The sequence below is a fragment of the Prunus persica genome, chromosome G1 (assembly GCF_000346465.2).
Source record: "Prunus persica cultivar Lovell chromosome G1, Prunus_persica_NCBIv2, whole genome shotgun sequence".
Classification (NCBI taxonomy): Eukaryota; Viridiplantae; Streptophyta; class Magnoliopsida; order Rosales; family Rosaceae; genus Prunus; species Prunus persica.
In genome coordinates, this window is record NC_034009.1 from 23,657,642 (window position 1) to 23,674,869 (window position 17,228).

General features: G+C 38.0%; 5 protein-coding genes across 6 annotated transcripts; 2 read left to right on the forward strand and 3 right to left on the reverse strand.

Annotated features, from left to right (window-relative positions):
* LOC18788141 lies at window positions 1,263-3,833 on the reverse strand. The gene is made up of 4 exons (XM_020555023.1): window positions 3,029-3,833; window positions 2,486-2,726; window positions 1,905-2,022; window positions 1,263-1,803 (listed from the first exon to the last, which is right to left on the reverse strand). Exons 1-4 carry the CDS (start codon window positions 3,649-3,651, stop codon window positions 1,712-1,714), a joined length of 1,074 nt encoding a protein of 357 aa, XP_020410612.1. The 5' UTR covers window positions 3,652-3,833; the 3' UTR covers window positions 1,263-1,711.
* Window positions 5,141-6,247, reverse strand: LOC18788679 (heavy metal-associated isoprenylated plant protein 8). The gene is made up of 5 exons (XM_007227573.2): window positions 6,239-6,247; window positions 5,979-6,132; window positions 5,706-5,884; window positions 5,530-5,623; window positions 5,141-5,432 (listed from the first exon to the last, which is right to left on the reverse strand). Exons 1-5 carry the CDS (start codon window positions 6,245-6,247, stop codon window positions 5,149-5,151), a joined length of 720 nt encoding a protein of 239 aa, XP_007227635.2. The 3' UTR covers window positions 5,141-5,148.
* Window positions 6,702-7,695, reverse strand: LOC109946782 (heavy metal-associated isoprenylated plant protein 19-like). Its single transcript, XM_020555565.1, has 3 exons — window positions 7,537-7,695; window positions 7,352-7,436; window positions 6,702-7,230 (listed from the first exon to the last, which is right to left on the reverse strand). Exons 1-3 carry the CDS (start codon window positions 7,636-7,638, stop codon window positions 7,022-7,024), a joined length of 396 nt encoding a protein of 131 aa, XP_020411154.1. The 5' UTR covers window positions 7,639-7,695; the 3' UTR covers window positions 6,702-7,021.
* On the forward strand, window positions 9,288-10,988 carry LOC18793965. 2 transcript variants are annotated; one of them, XM_020562132.1, is made up of 4 exons: window positions 9,288-9,441; window positions 9,515-9,596; window positions 9,775-10,481; window positions 10,549-10,988. In XM_020562132.1, the coding sequence occupies exons 3-4, from the start codon at window positions 9,864-9,866 to the stop codon at window positions 10,765-10,767; spliced, it is 837 nt and encodes a 278-aa protein (XP_020417721.1). In that variant the 5' UTR covers window positions 9,288-9,441; window positions 9,515-9,596; window positions 9,775-9,863; the 3' UTR covers window positions 10,768-10,988. The 2 variants fall into 2 exon arrangements, with proteins under 2 accessions (XP_020417721.1, XP_007226213.2); XM_007226151.2 differs by lacking the exon at window positions 9,515-9,596.
* Window positions 15,095-16,748, forward strand: LOC18792561. Its single transcript, XM_007223511.2, has one exon. It carries the CDS (start codon window positions 15,518-15,520, stop codon window positions 16,337-16,339), a length of 822 nt encoding a protein of 273 aa, XP_007223573.2. The 5' UTR covers window positions 15,095-15,517; the 3' UTR covers window positions 16,340-16,748.

Below are 17,228 nucleotides of genomic sequence, written 5' to 3' on the forward strand. Positions count from 1 at the left end.
TCTTCTCTCTCGTACGTTCCCCTGCTAGATTCCCTGCAAGACAAATGGCGATCAATGGAGAACCACCAATGTGGTGGTGGCCAAGAGCCCTCCGATGCCCTAGTTAGTAATATGATCTTGAAAGATGCATATAAAACTGTAAGGATGGAGATATTTCTCTACGGGGGAGATACGTGGCTTAGGAGCCGAGTAGGTAAGAGAGGTGGCGGCAGCAAGGGCTGGCCAGCCAGCAAAAGAGAAACCAGAGGAGGATCTCGGCTGGAGAGAGAGAGAGAGAGAGAGAGAGTAATTTTAGGGATTTTTCAGAGTTACCTTATTTGTGTCCTCTGTTTAGCTTCAATAGATTTTCCTTTCTTGTAACATTCCTTTTCTAATTAAGGAGGAAATAATTGAGAATTATTCATCTCTTGATTAATTGAGTTCAGGGAAGTTATGGAAGAAAATAAATAGATTAAGGGAATTTATGGAATTTATTTCCTCAACCTCTAAATAGGTAACCCCATATTGAATATATTATTAAATCATAATATTAATTTAAATAATATATTCTTAAAGTTTGCTTCTTTTTCACATGGCGCCTCTTAACCGAATTTATTTACTCCCACACTAGTTTTATTGCAGATGCATCATAGATTAATGAAAAAAATAGAAAACAGTATTCTTGTTTAATTACTTATTTGATAAGTAATATTATATTTAATTTAATTACTTATTTGATAAGGATTGCAATTACTTTTTGCTGCCTAAAATAAATTTGAATTGATATTCACCAAACCAAACCAAAAACTTGAGATGTGGCAAAAGCAAATTGAAACAATATTTAACATCTTTCTGGTATTGCATCATCATCTCTTTAATGAAAAAAGACTTGAGATCTGAGAGCTCTGTCTTTTTCATGTCATTCTATGTCACACACCAATCTTGTGGAACACATTTTGCTTTAGAGATTAATAAGTCTTTAAACGTGGGCTTGTTGGAACTTCAGGTCCCTCAAGGCTCGAGAAATCTACAAAAGGCAGAATAGGAGTTATTTGCATCAACTCAATCAAACTCAAACACGGATCACTTGCATTAACGGTTCACAATCACTCACTCAATGGCTGATCTGATTGATGTGATTGAAATTTGAAACCCAAACGGTTTGGATGTGAAGGTCTATTGAGTCTGGTAGAATCACACTAATAATAAACTATTGAGTACAACGAGAACAAAAGTAGAACTTTAAAACGCATAATGATCTCGTCACATATTGGACCAGCAAGAAGAGAGAACAAATGGGAGTCAATTCTTTCATTCAAATGATAAAAGCCAGCTTAAGATACAACAGAAAGGCACCATTTCAGCTTGGACGAAATAGCGCCTAGCAATATATGCACCCTCCAAAAAACTCAACTACAACAACAATAACAAAAGCTGGTAAAACCACTGCGAATACTACTAAGGGTAGCTCAAGTGCAGGAACACGAGGCCTGCGAATACTACTATAGGGTAGCTCAAGTGCAGGAACACGAAGCCTGCTAGTTGGAGTCAGATAACCGATTCTAGCTAACAAAAAATGAATGCTATGCAATCAAATTCTCCTTGTGGTGATGATCCAGAGAAGAGACTTAGATTGCATGCCAAGCACTAAGGGAACGAATAAATAGAACAACTACTTCTACTCAATCTCTCTAAAGCCACAAAACTGCAGGACATGATGCCCTCCCTTTCATCAAAGTACCACAGCAACCTTCTCCTGGGAAATTAATGACAGAGGATGGGCGATGAGGGGTTCATAGTGATCAGCTCCGGCACCACACCAACCTGTTTGAGAAAATGTTCAGAAATGTAGGCCCAGCTAGCTAATGAAGAAGCTAATCGACTGCATGGCGTGTATTTTCAGAGGACAGATTGTTTTTTCTTACCTGTTCCTTTCATGAAAAGAAAGAAAGGAGGTTCACAAATTTGACTCCTGGGTCGATGTGGAAGGAAGAAAACACAATTTTCTTCATCAACCATTGCATCCGATCCATGTGCTTGAACCTGTAATTGATGAATTTCAGACAAGAATGATTCATAATCCAGTGCATCTCACAAACTTCAAAATTGCAAAAATAATATATACCAATATCCCAACAAAGCAAAGTAAACGGCAGATTTATCAAATGCACATAGGTCAAGTTTAAGCAGCGGACTAATACTTGCATTGAGAATCACTGTATCATTTCTCCTCATAGAATTGTAGAAAAACAACATTAAAACCAAAAAGATCCTCTATTGCAAATCAACAAGCTCTTTAAAGATCAACTCAGCCTTCTCAAACGTTAAGTGCAATAAACCTTAATGCACTTCTAAACTTTAGTAACTCACAGAAAATTTGCTGATTGCATTCACACTTGTAAACTTTACTGATAAAATTAATTATCAAAATCTTCAACCAAGACTCTTTCTGAAGAAATTGAGTGAACAAGCAATAACATCCACAGCAACCAAAACTTCTCCTTACCACATATATCTCTCGCTTAAACTCTGTGGCAAGACACTCTATTGCGATATCATCTCCAAAAGCAGCGGCATGACCTTCTCTGTTTTCATCAATGGATAATAAACCTTCCTCTGTGTACTGCAATGTGATGATATCATATTCATCATGGGTAGAACCAGAGGTCGACATGTATTTGGCCCAACTCGCTCCATCATTCACTGGGATACATCTTTCTTTGTAAATAGACTCTGCTGCCAGCTCTCTTCATTCAAAAGAAAATGAAAAGACAAAACAATTGTAAGGCAATCGAATCAAACAAAATAGTTTTTCCTTGGCCTGAAATTTAGCATACAAGAAATGAAACATGTACAAGAAATGAAAATATTCAGATCTGAAAAGAAAGATGATTTTTTTTTTAATTATTCCAAATAAATTGTATTGGTCACATTTCAAGAAAGAAAATTTAACCCCAATAAAACGATTTTTTTCTTTTATTATTACATTTCACGAGTAAAACTTTAGATTTAAAAGAAATGAACAAGAGCATATCTGAATAAATATTACCTCTGCATGCCAAGCTGAAGAAGCTCATCGATGGCAGAATCAAGACTCACGCGCTCGTCTTTCTTGGCCAACAACTTGACCTCCTGAATCAAATGTATCCCCCACCCAGCCCTCAGATCAGGCGCGTACATATGCCGAATAGCGTCGTCTATCACGCGCTTCTCCTCCCCGGCCGCAGATCCGTAGTCCTCGGTGAACCTCCGGACCGTCCGCCTCCTCAACTCCCGCGCGTCCACCTCACGCGCCACCCTCATCGCCTTCTGAGACGCCGTGAACAGGCAATTCCCGTCCGACGACACCTCGCCCCCGTGCGACAGTCTGAAGACCATCGACTTCTGTGGCATTAACGAGTCCGAGTCGGACTTGGACGAGTCTTGATCCTCTGGGTGCTTCCACAGCACGCCCTTCGTGTGCAGCCTCTGGAGGTGCCGTCTCTGCGGCTCCTCGAGGCCCACCACGCTGTCCCATGCGACGTCGGCCGTTGACTGGTCAACGAGATCTACGGCCGAGATTGCGTCCTCGTCCAGTGGCGACGCCTTGGGTGGGTCCCTCCAGGGAACCGTCGGCGAGGAGCTTTGAAATGTCTCGGCAACCGTAGTCGAATCGCATAGTAGTTTCCCCATTTCCCAAATTTTTCCTCTTCTTTTGAAAAATCTTCAATCTTTTTTATTTATTTTATTTATTTTTGTATTTCTTGGTACTCTTTCTCTTCTTCTTCAACGGAAGTTGCAGAAGAGAGAGAGAAAAGAGAGAAAGAAAGAAAATACATGGTTAACGGATAGATTTATGAAGAGCGGGACAATTCGGACACGTGGATAAATCTGACGCGTTTAGAAGCATACTAACCGAGGGAGAGGTGCTAACGTGAGCCGGTGGCGCATGAGGGTTGAAGCTGAGCCAAGTCTCAGCCAGATTTTATTTCCAAATTCTGAATATTATTATATGGAAAATATTCCCCCACTAGAGACGTTGGTGTTAGTTGGCATATGCTGCTTCTCAGTTGCTCCGAAATTCGAATGTTATTGGGTTGGTGTACTCGTGCTCCAACCAATAATTGTTTGACAACTCAGCTTATTATTTTAGTGGGACCCAACACCAGTGTTGACTTTGATCGTAACGGTTAGAAAATGACGTGGCAGTGTCTGATTGGCAGAGTAGTTGTATGAAAAAATGTGCGTTATAATACAGAGGAATTAAGTTCGAGGCATTAGACCGTTTTTTGAATGGTGTGGATTTTACAAGGTAGTTATTGGGTTGTTTTGTTTGCCGGGGTTATTGTAGAATTTCTGTTGCTTGCCTTTTGAGCGGGATCAAAACTTGACGCGGGTAGTTGGCGCAGGAATGGTAAATAAATCGGACCAAAAAAAATTGTAATCTAATCAGTCAATTATGGTATCAAATTTCAAATTTTTACCATTTTCTCAAGAACATTTCAGGTAAAATTTATTGTAATTTTCAATTACCAACTTACCAAAAATTGAAATAACAAAATTATTGTCTAAGTTTTTTTTAATTTTAAAATAAGCAATAGTAAATTATTGATGAGCAAACAAATGTACAAACTCCAAAAGCTAAAAAGAACTAAAAATCCTAAATAAAAAATAAATCACAACAAACTCCTAAAGAGTTTATGAAAATTATTAGTTTAAAACAAAACTAAGAAACAAGACCATGGCTCCACATTTTTCGGACAACCAGAAGAAAATCATAGCGCCATATCAGCTAAACTCGAATCTAACACAACCATACATTTTTTCCCTTTTCAGAGCTCCAAACTATGTTGAAGGGTGGCAAAACTTGTAACAATTTGAGTTCACAAAGCTATATATGATCATGACAAATAAGTTGACTATTAGCAGGACAGTTTTCTGGTTGGCTCTTTCCTTTTGTTTTGCTGATAAAGTTTCAGTTAGCTCAATGCCATTGCTGTGTAAATGATTGGCTTCATATTCATATGACTCTTGCTATAGAGCTTAATAAGTGCGTGCTTATTTGGAACTAAAAAGCAAAAGCGCATAACTCTTTCCATTTGTCAGCAGCCAGCCACCACAGCCAATATATGGTGCAATTTTTTTTTCTCTCTTGCTATTCTATCAGAATTATGATGTCTTGAAAAGCTTTTACATTATGGAACAGGCAAAAGGGTTTTCGTCACTAAATGTCTGGTTGGGGTAAATATGCTGAGATGAGTATTGAGGAGGATACTGAAATATATTTTCCCTTTCTGGGTCTTTCTTATTGTTGTTGTTGTTGTTGTTGCCCTGTTTTTGTCCTTGTTCTTGCTTCACAATCTCAGCATGCTTCCCTAATTGTTTTTTGATGTATTCTATCAGCTTTGGTGGATCAACCACTCCCCTCACTGTCACCCTTGAGCTCTCCATATTTGCTTCAACACTTAAAACACCTAAAATTGCAGCAAATCCCCAACAACAACAACAAAAATTCAAGATTAAAATCCCCAAATTAAAGAGATTATTGAAGAGTCTTTTAGAGATTTTTACCTTTCATTTTCTCCAAGTATTTCTTAATGTCATTTGCACAGCCTTCACAATGCATCAACATTTTCAAAACTACAACCTTCACCTGAGGCTGAGACTGCATGTATATTTACAATACCAACAATAAGTAGACTCATGATTTATTTTATTCTTCAAGACTAAAAATAACAGAGACATACCTCTTCTTTCTTTTGGGGCTCTTTTTTCTCTTTGTTTTCAGGCTTTGGTTTTGGAGAGATAAGTTCAGCATTGCTGCTATACTTCTTCTGCAATCTCTCCAAAACCTTCAATGGATTGGCCTTTTTCCCCTTCACAACCACTCTCTGATTCGCATAATCAACCGTAACATCTTCGATGCCTAATATTCATTTCAATGAAAAACAGAAACAAAAATTATATATGTGCATGTGAAAAATTAAATATTTGCACAACCCAAAATTAATTATGTTTACCTTCAACCGCTTTCAAGCATTTAGCAACCTTGCTTTTGCATCCTTCACAATGCATAAGTACTCTCAACACAATCTCTTTGCTCGACTGACTGTTCTTCTCATCTTGTTGATTTTTCTCTGCATTTTGGTTATTGTTCTCCTGTTTATCTTGTCTCTAATAAATAACCAAAACAAATATTATGCAAAAAATTCAACACCTTTACAATAAATCTTACAAGAATCAAAACTCAAATTACAAGCAAAGCATAAGTTCATCAAACCTTCCCCATTTGACAAACTCCTGTATTGTGAAGTTACATTGAGGGGGATGAAAATGTTAGATATAAATAAGACTCTCCCTGCCATGCCATGTATATGATATTTATGTGTAATTAATTATGTACCTTTGCTTTTGAGAAACAGTTTCAGTGCTGCAAATAAATATTTTGATTTCATGGTTATTGGTTTACCAATTTACCAAACTGAGATGATCTGCAGAGGAAATGATTGGGTTTCAGTTACCACCCGGATTCTCATATATGGATGCATTTCCAATATGGGATTGAACTCCCAACTAGTTCTGGAACATTTTTTTTACGCTTCCAATCCAATTATGCAAATAAGTTTCGTTTCTTATAATGCATTTAGATTACACTTTTAATGAGGTAATATATTGTTTGTATATGAAAGATATAATTGTTTTGCGAGGACCATGGTTATGGATCTACTCATACCTGTGTTTTTTCGGGGCAAAGTTTGGAAGAAGGAGGGTGTAAGTGTCATTGGGGGTTTCGAACTTAAAACCATTGATATGCAAACAAAAACTCTTACCATTGAGCTATGGACCCCGTTGATGGATATACTCAACATTCTGAAAAGCAACAATTTTAACTCTAATGTAGGATCAATATATATACTTATTAAAGTAAGGAATTTAAGTAATTTCATTTCTTTGCGTACCTAAACCTCCATTAGTTTTTCAATACACCACCACCATATTAATATATCCTAGCAAATAAATAAATAAATAAACAAATTTAGTCTAATGAAGGAGTTGATCTTTTTTAGTTCTTCTTATCCTCCTCTGGTTCGCTAACGTGGTCATCTCCATGGCTGCTCTCGCCTTGTTCTTGTGTTTCTTCCATCTCTGACCTCTTAACTGTGACCACCTTATTAGCCACATTTTGGAGGCGTGAGCAAAGCTTTTCCAGAAGAAATCTTCCTTCCACTACCACTACTGGATTATCCTTATCAACCACAACACTTTCAACTCCTGACATAGAAAGAAAAAAATCAGAAAAAAAAAAAATATATATATATATAGAGAGAGAGAGACCCAGAGAGGAAACAACAACAACAACAACAACAACAACAAAAAAGGAGGCATTTTGTACCTTTCGTTTGTTTGCAGCATTTTTTCACATCTCTTATACAACCTTCACAGTGCTTGGTAAACTCTAGCTCAACAAATTTGCACCACTATTAAAAATTTTAAAAATAATAATAATTAAAATATACCTTTGAAAAAATTGTAATATTGCACTTTCTATGTATTCAAAACCATTGTTGAGTGCCAAACCTCTTCTTTCTTTTCTGATACATTGCCAACCTCTTCTTTTATTAAGGGGACGCGTTCATATCCCCCGAAGCTTTTTTTCTTTAACCACTTAACAGCCTTCATGCTTCAAAACCTCTTGATCTTTCACCTCTTTCTTCTCTTCACTTGTCTTCCTTTTTTGCTTTTTTCCCTCCTATTTAACAAGGGACAGTTTCTCAAAGGAAAACCACGTGAAAATTAGAAATTAATTAGGCACATTGCTGCCACTGCAATGGAGTGACAAGAAATTAATTCTATGATCGCTTAAATATTTGCTATCACTCGTGGCCCTTCAAATATTTAACATTGAAATCATTGATTGATATGCTGCTATAAGATTAGCCTTTAATATTTCTTTTAATAGCATGTTTAGGGCTTGTTTAGTATCCTAATTGGATCCATTTTTTCAAACTCAAAAATAAATTTTGAGTCCAAAGCCCATAATTCGTGTTTGGTAAAGTCCATTTTCCAAAAGGCCAACTAAAAAAAACTTAAAACATGCCCAATTTTAAAAACAAAATAAGCGACGTCTCTCGTCTCCCCTATTGGTCTCCCCAAAGCTCGACCTTACCCGAACCTTATCTTAGATCTCATCGTCGGCACCTACTAGTTTTACACCTACTGGTCTCCTATATCTCTCTCTCCTCCCTCGCACCTATTTATTTAAAAACTCATGTTTTGTTCTAATAAAAAATCATGATTTTTTTAGCTCATTTTTTTTAGTATGATACTAAACAAGCCCTTATTAATCCGTAATCGGAATCAAAATAAGGAGTTGAATTCCTATTACAGATTACTCATGTGTTTACTTCACATGGAGGAATGAAAATGTATGTGACCCCCACACAAAATCATGAATTCAACTCCTAATTTCGGAGGAATTGAACTCTTGGATGGGAAATGATATTCTAATTTCTAGAGCTAACCCATCAGAAATCTATTTTTTTTACCTATTATATTCTCACACAAATTTTAAAATTTTAAATTAGTCATCTATTTTAATTTTTAACCCAACAACAAAGGTATTCTAGTAATCAAATTGGTTTCAATTCTGATTCATGGTAATTTTGTAAACAACTTATAAGGAATCGGTACCACTCCTACTTCGATTCCATATAATTTAGTAAACAACTTCAATAGGAATTCGAATTCGAATTCTAACTCTCCTCTATTTAATTCATCCTCATTCAATTAGAAATTAATAATCATGTCATAAATGTGCATTTGTGCTTGACATTAAACCTTCCTTGTGTATAATTGCCATTGCTATCCTGCCAATATCTTACTCCTCCTTCCACAAACCGATGGTTATGAAATAAAAAATAAAAACAAAGGGATCTATGTGCCCTTCAAATAGTTTATTATTGTTTGTATATTATAGTTAGCTTTTCTTATTCAACTAACATAACTCACACCTGCACAAATTTATCGCATAAGTGAATTAATTAGTAACATCACCTATTTCACCGAAAAAAAGATTGTCAGGCCAAACTAGTTGGTTGGCATTGTTTCCAAGGGCCTTGGCCCATCGTAGCAAACAATTGAAAATCAGAAAAGAAAGAGATGGTTCCAGACCGAATTTAAATACTGCCTGATCCATATCAAAGCAGCGCAATGCCATGGTCTTGGACACGTGTCGCCCAAATTCAGTCCGGCGTTTGCACGAAACCAAGTGTCGTGCGCAGAATATTACACGTACAAACAGAGGAGAAGAGTAAGCAGAGAGTGGCATGCCTTGCCTTTGTGTCCTTTTGTTTTTCCACATATGCGCACGCACTCTGCCTCTCTCTCCTGATCTGATGCATCGTCTTTTCATTCGGAGGCTTTCGTTTTGGTTTTGAATGTATCATTTGCTTTAATTTCCTTCTCACTTATCCCTCACCTTCTGTAAGATCTCTCTCTCAAACTCTTTCATGTTCTTTCAAGAATTTCAATAACAACAACTGTTTATATATTGCAGGCAGTTATCGTTTGTATGTATGAATGTGTTGCATTGCATTTCAGATTGTTAGCCCTTCTTGATTGGATCGGGTGATAATTATGTATGGAAAGATTGGTGAACCCAACTTAAATCCTTGTTAATTGAAACCTTTTTTTATTGGTTACCATGTATGGCTCTTCAAATAATTAACATTGTTTGAAATCTCTGATTGATACACTGCCTGAGATTTGCATTCGTTTCTTCTTGTAAATGTGAATTGGGTTTTCCATCTTGTTCAGGTTCAAGAAGCATCACCAGGAAGACACTTAACAAATCTTCCCAAGCTAGTTTGATTCAAATCTCTAAAAATCTCCACACACAAAAAGACATGTCAGGTGTGTCTCTTGCTGTGGCTCCTAGAACGGAGCCTGATACAACAACTACAAAACCCGGATCTAACTCGCAAGAGAAACCGCAGCACCGTCAACAACAGCAGGCTGCTGTTGGCGGTGTCATGGGCTCATTGCGGGTAATTGAGCTCCAACTCGTGGCTTTCATCATGGTCTTCTCAGCCAGTGGCCTTGTCCCGCTCTTTGATTTGATCTTCCCTGCTTTTGCCTCTGCCTATCTCTTAGCCCTGTCTCGCCTGGCCTTCCCGGCACACGGCACCGTCACTTCCAGCTCTCAGGAGATTTTCCAAGGCAGCAGATTCTTCAGGGTCTATGTGATCGTGGGCACCACAACTGGGCTCTTCTTGCCGCTTGCATATGTGCTGGGTGGCTTTGCAAGGGGTGACGAACATGCTGTGCGCTCTGCAACACCCCACTTGTTCTTGCTCTCGTTTCAGATTCTGACTGAGAATGTGATCAGCGGGCTGTCGCTGTTTTCGCCGCCGGTGAGAGCTTTGGTCCCATTACTTTACACTGTCAGGAGAATCTTTGTCATCCTCGATTGGACCAGAGATGTTTGGCTCAACAAAACCCTGCCTGCCAATGCACAGCTCAAGGTAAATTATAATCATATTTCTCGTGCTTCTTAATTGGTTTTCTTATTTGGGGTACTTGTAATTGTAGGACACTGCATGGTTTTGGTTTGGGAGGACCTTGGCCATAGCCAATTTCCTATATTTCTCCATCAACCTGTTCGGGTTTTTGATCCCTCGGTTCCTTCCGAGGGCGTTCGAGAGGTACTTCAAGGAGAGGGATGAAGTTCATGCCAAGATGGCAGAAGACAAGCGCTCTGAAGCAGCTGCAAATAAATCAGAACCAGTTTCAGATAAGAAAGCTGCTTGAGTTATGGTTTTCTTGCTCCCCCCGTCTCGAGGTCATGGTTATATGTAGACTGTTTTTGTTAGCAGAATCTACCTCTAAATTTACTGCATCTTAACTTAATCAATTTGCTGAACATGATGTGGCTTGTTGATCTATGGAAGTTTGTTTTATATAACTACTTTTGTTGTTAATGTCTCACCTGCTGAGGTATGTTTAACTAAAGAAAAGCAAAGGTGGTTTGCTCATTTTTCAAGTTCAAATTTGTATTGTGGTCGACCAAGGACCAACAAAATCTTTTGAGCCTGCCAGTCCAACCACAGCTATAAATCTCAATAGGGGACAAGGATTTGAACTCTCAACCCACTCCAAACCAGAATTTTTATCTAAATCTCAATCCAAACTGCAGTCACAAGTTTGAATGTCCCCGTCTTTTATTAATTTGAAAAGAAGTTAAAAGTCTTTTCGTTATATTGTAAATGGACTTTGAGTGTATTTTTAAAGTTCATTTTATATAAAGTTTTGTTTTTATAATTTCGGTTCTTGTATTGGATGTAATAGTAAATCTCCCCTTCTTTAATATTCAGGAGAGTCTTCAAATTTTAGTCAAATTTTAGCTAAAATAGCTAGAAAGTTATTATAGTAAACCACTTAAAAAATGTTCCCTCCAGTAATGTTCTCTATTTTAGCTAATTTGAAATATTTTATTATTATTTTCTCTTTCTCTTTTCTCCTTTTCCTCTTGCAAATTCAATATATTTATTAAAAAAAAGTAGAACCTAACCTCACAAACCTCTCAAATGTCTCCATCTCTCTCTACCTCTCTCTCTCTCCTCCTAGCAAAATTCTCTTTCCACCTCTCTACATGTTAGGGGTGGGCATCGGGACCGAAAAACCGGAACACCGAACTGAACCGGTGAAAAAAAACCGGAAAAAAAACCGGTTGACCAAAAAAGTCAACAAACCGAACCGGAACCGGACCGAACCGGTTCCAACCGGTTTCGGTTTCGGTTTTACATCTCTCTGCACCGGACCAGACCGAACCGGACCGGTCATATATTTTATATTTATATTTTTACAAAATTTTAAAATCTAATGCCATATTTTAACTTTTATAATCACTAATTTTCCAAGTTCAACTTCAAAAAATTTCTAAATGTATGAATTGGATTATTTGTTCATTTTTAAGCTAAAAAAATAAGTTATTTATTATAATTTTTTTATAAAAAAATTAAAATAAATTAATAATCCGGTTCAAAACCGGAACCGGTCAAAACCGGACCGGAACCGGTTAAAACCGAACCGATCGGTTTTTGAAATTTTTTTTGCCTAAACCGGACCGAACCGAACCGGTTAAATAATACCGGTTTTGGTTCCGGTTTGAGGTGAGAACCGGACCGAACCGGACCGCGCCCACCCCTACTACATGTAGAGAGCCACACCCCAAAATAGATAGCCAAGTAGTGAGTCTGCTGAAGGAGGATTTTCCTTCTTTTTAGCCAAAGTAACTAGAGATGAGAGGATGGAAAGTCTATTGGAGATGCTCTCAATAAGGCCCATGAATAATTTTTTTCTTTTACTTTTGGCATGAATGGTTTTTTTCTTTTGTTTTTGGTAAAAAGTCATTTTTGGCTCTTGTAGTTTGTCAATTTGTTTATCAATTTGAACCCCACAAATTATTAATGTGTTTTCAATTCAAAGAAGTTTCAGGATACATTTTAATTTATGTCAAAATTCCTATATGAGGCAACATGACAACGCAATTACCTAACAGAATTAAGTTTGGAATTCACTAGAGATGAGAATACCTCAATCTTTTTAATTATATAATGATAACATGATGTCTTAATCACGGGCCAAAGTTGATTTAAATACTTTAGAGTGGCTCCAGCGAAGGAGCCCAGCCCGAGGCAAGGGCAGAAAAAAAAAAAATTCCGCTCCAGCGTGCAGCCCAGGCCCGGGTTTGGTGTGGGACCCACCAACTCGGGCCAGCCCGAAGGCCAAACCAGCCCCAGGTCCAAAACGAGGGTGCTGACATCAGCGCTGGCGTCACGCTGACGTCAGCTAGCTGGTACGCTGCCACGTGTCGCGCTCAGTGCCTTCCGATCTGCTTCTCCTTTCTAATCCAACGGCTGAGGCTTTTTTGGGTGAAAAAAATATGAAAAAAAATTCTAAAAAATTCTAAAAAATTCTGATATTTTTTTCTATAAATACCTATCAATACCCTTCACTTTCAACACCAATACTCTTACATTTCATTATACTTCTACTAATATTCACTCTTTTTACACAACATTTTCCTCTTTTTCATCTAACATTTTGAAATTCATCCGAAATTTGAACCCAAATTTATCTGAATTTTGAATTTTGAAATTCATTCGAAATTTGAACCCAAAAATTTATCTGAAATTTGAACTTTGAAATTAATCCGAAATTTGAATCCAAATATCTTATCCGAAAATTTTATCTGATTATGAATAGTCTTGACACGTAGGAATCCGAAAATCTTATCTGAAAATATTACCCAAATTAATTATTTTCATTAAAAAATAGGAGGAAAAAACAAAAAAGTGAATAGTAATTGCCATGGCTAAGGGCAACGGGTGGAGAAACGATTTACTATTTGCAAGGGCAACCACTATTCACGTGAATAGTGCTTGCCCTAGCTCCACCCTTGCCATGGCTAAGGGCAAATGGGTGGAGTTGCTCTTAGAAACTCTAGGAAATAGAAATGGTATTAAAAGAGAGATTAATAAAGTTTTCAACAACTAGAAAAATAATAAAAGGCACGTTTGTGTTGTTAAATTATCTCGAACGCTCAAAAAAGCTCATACATAATAGCAAAGCAATGAGTTTACTCATGGTGTTATTCCTTTCGAAACAGTAGGTCATGAGTCGAAATCAGAATGCATATCCAAAACTTATTTACCAATTTTGCCTTTACACTCGCGATACTCCATCTCATCTTCCATCACTTCAATCATATGTTCTACATCACTATCAATTGGTAAGTTTTGATCATGTGCCCTCACCGAAAAAAAAAAAAAAAAGAAGTACTTTGGTCCACTTGAGTCAATTGAAATAGTTCTTCATTTGTCCTTAAAATTGCCCTGATTGAAACTACAAACATAAAATTCACGAAATTGAAAATATATGGACTCGGTAGTAAAATCGAAAAACTGTAAGGGCCAAAAGTAATCTTTTATCTTCATTTTTTGTTGTTGAAAAAAGGCCCGTTATGATTTTAACAGCTGTCATCAAATAGTGTTCTTTTAAGAAAAGAAAAAATTATCAGCCGTTGATCTGTTTTTACTAAGTTCCAACGAATGAGATTCAAGGGGGAAAGGAAAGGATAGAGGAGAGAAGATCCTATTCAATCCCCTCCGTAGCCACGCCACCTCAATTGACGCCTCCAATAGTACTTCTGGTCGGGTGTCCACTTGTCCTTATCCTCGGCGCCGGTGCTGAAATGACTCTTTTACCCATAAAGTAAAAAGTTACATCTAGCTCTGTGACAAAAAGGATCAAAACCCAGATAAGGGCAGTCCCGTCACAATGGCGATGGGGCAGGTAAACCTTTCCAATTCATTCAAACTGCAATACAAAGCCACGCGCGGAGATAAAGTGGTGACCAATCGAGCATTCAAAAGTTTATTTTCCCTGGATAATACACGTTTGACATGTGTTGCCCCCTTCATATTTATTTGGATGCATATATATCCTATGACTTTGTCTTTTCTCTTGACTTAATCAGATTTAGCAAGCAAAGTTGTGTTTAATGTTTGCATACTTTTATGTTAGTCCCCACTATTTTGTTAAATAAAGGAAAACATAAATGGCTTACTAATTAATTAAACAGTTCAAATTGTTGAGGAGAGGAATGGCGCTCATTAATCCACATGTTTGATTATTTTTGTGTAGATGCCAACTACAAACCAGTGATCTAAAATTTATAAAGGAAACTACATAAACATAATAATAATAAATAAACTTCATTTTTATATTGATGGGACATGTCTCTTACCATTTTCATCTTCTTTATTTTCAATCACTTCATCTAAGAGACAACATCAATTAATGATTTTTTGTGGTTTAAACACAAATTGATACACGTGAAGGAAGGAGAAAAATATTAAATAACTTATTTAGAGTGTCACGGACAACTCCGTATTGACAACGTCTTATGAAACTAAGCGTAAGCGAATTGATTAACTAATCAATTCTATCATGTGGTTAACCGTAGGCCAGTAACTAGCTTATGCTACCAATTGATCGACTGGTACCATGTTTGTAAATGCAAATGATGCGAATTAGTAGAGTAAGAAACTGCAACACGAGTCTAGATAATATAATTTCATTCATTGGTACCGTGTTCACAAGTTGCCCCTATCAAATATTCATTGTTACAAAAATATTTAATAATTGATCCTCTTGTAAAGCATTGAAGGGTGTTGCTGTAATTTACCCAAAAGAAGAAACACCAAGAAACGCGCCCCTGCGCGTACAGAAAAGCTAGTTAACCTGAAAAACAAGGAACGGTGACCTCTCTGCTCTGCTCGACGTACTACTGTCCTGCCTTGACAGCCCACTCTTCTTTTCAAAGCAAAAATATAAAAATTAATTGAGAAATCCCCACCACTATTCATCACCCTCTCTCTTTTTCTCTCTCTCTCTCTCTCCCTATCTCTCTAAAGTTTTCATCTTTTTCCCAAAATCCCTACCCAGCTTCATCACCTACCACTCTCTCTTCCACACACGCCAATCATCAAACACCATGAAGATAAAGAACAAAGGCAAAGTGCACCCATCTCCTTCTTCTTCTTCCTCCTCCTCCTCCTCCTCCTCCTCTCATGGGTTTGTTCTCTCTGTGCTTCAGCTTCTCCCAGCTGCCATTTTAGCTCTGGCCTCGGTCCTCTCCCTCGAGGACCGCGAGGTCTTGGCTTACTTGATAACCCGGTCCATGAAAACCACCCCCAATATTTCGTCGATCCCGGCCCAAGACCGCAAGAAGAAATCTTCCAAGAAAGGCCCCAAGTCCACCAGCGCCAGCACCCACCAGCCCCCAATGTTCGATTGCGACTGCTTCGACTGCTACAGAAGCTACTGGTTCAAATGGGACTCTTCCCCCAACCGGGAGCTCATCCACCAAGCCATCGAAGCCTTCGAAGATCACCTGACCAACGGCGAGAAGACCAAGAAGAACAGCGGCAGAGGCAAGAGAAGAGACAAGCTGAGCCGCCGCGAGGCCCCCGAACCGGTCGATGTTGCTGCCCAAGATTCTGTCTTTCTGGAAGAGAACGACCAAGTTTCACATGAGCTTGCCGTTGAAAGCTCTGCTTCTGCTCTGTTGCCGGAAAACGACGTGGTTTTGGTGGGTTCCAATGAGAAAGCGGATGGGGTCGAAGAAAATGACGCGAAAGTGGAAGACTTGGGCGCAGAGGTTAACTTAGAGCCTCCGGAGACGGCGGATGACGTGGCGATTATTGCACGGACGGCGTCGGCGAGCAACCACAGGGGATTGGCCAGGAAAGTGCTGCCGGACGTGTTGGGCCTGTTTAATTCTCGTTTGTGGAACCTTTGGAGTCCGAATGTCTAGCTTCCAATAAAAAAAGAAAAAAGAAAAGGAAAATCTCTAAATTTCTTTTATTTCTTTAATTTTTCGAGCCTCAAAAAAAGAGAAAGAGAAAGAGAACCAAAGTATTATATTTTTGGTGGGTTAGGTTATTTTTGTGCTCGAATATTAGGTATGTCCCTACGCCCTCCTTCCCTCCGAAATGAAAATGTTCATTTCTTTTTTTCTTTTTTTCTTTTTTTTTTCTTTTTTGGCATGGAAATATCTTAATTTTTGCTTAGAAACCAAGCTTTTACATATAGCTGTCTAATTTGGTGGCGATATTTTGGATTTGTGAGGTAGTGGGCCAATCGCTTTCGAGTTTTAGGGAGTTTAGTGATGATTAAATTAAAGGAATTAGGATTATTTAACACTAAAAATGGGTTAATGATGATATTTGCTTTTGTTTTTTTATTCGGGTTCTTCGTTTTTGAATGTCAAAGGATGCGGTTTCCTATGCTTTTTTCCTTTCGATTCCTTTCGGCTGGAAATTTCCCATCAAAAGTCTAATAATTCATGTACCCTTCCATTTTATATTTTCCCAAGGCCACTACTCATATGGGGTTAGGTGCCCTATGCTTCTCTGACATCTAGCCCTACAAAAAGCAACTTAAAAAACCCAAGTTGCCCCTTTCTCCCTCTCTACCAACAATCGGATGCAGTCTCGTTTTCTCTTTTAGGGCAATCTTGTCCTGCAATAAAAAGTTGTTATTTTCGAGATGGTACTTCTATGAAAATGAGCCATAGAAATTTCGTTTGTTTCATGAAATTACAGAAACAAGATGAACAATGTAGACATGTGGGTCGTGTTCTTGCGTGAGGCTGAATTGTCTGGTTGTATTTTGTTAGTTTTGAGAAGTACAAATGTTGGACT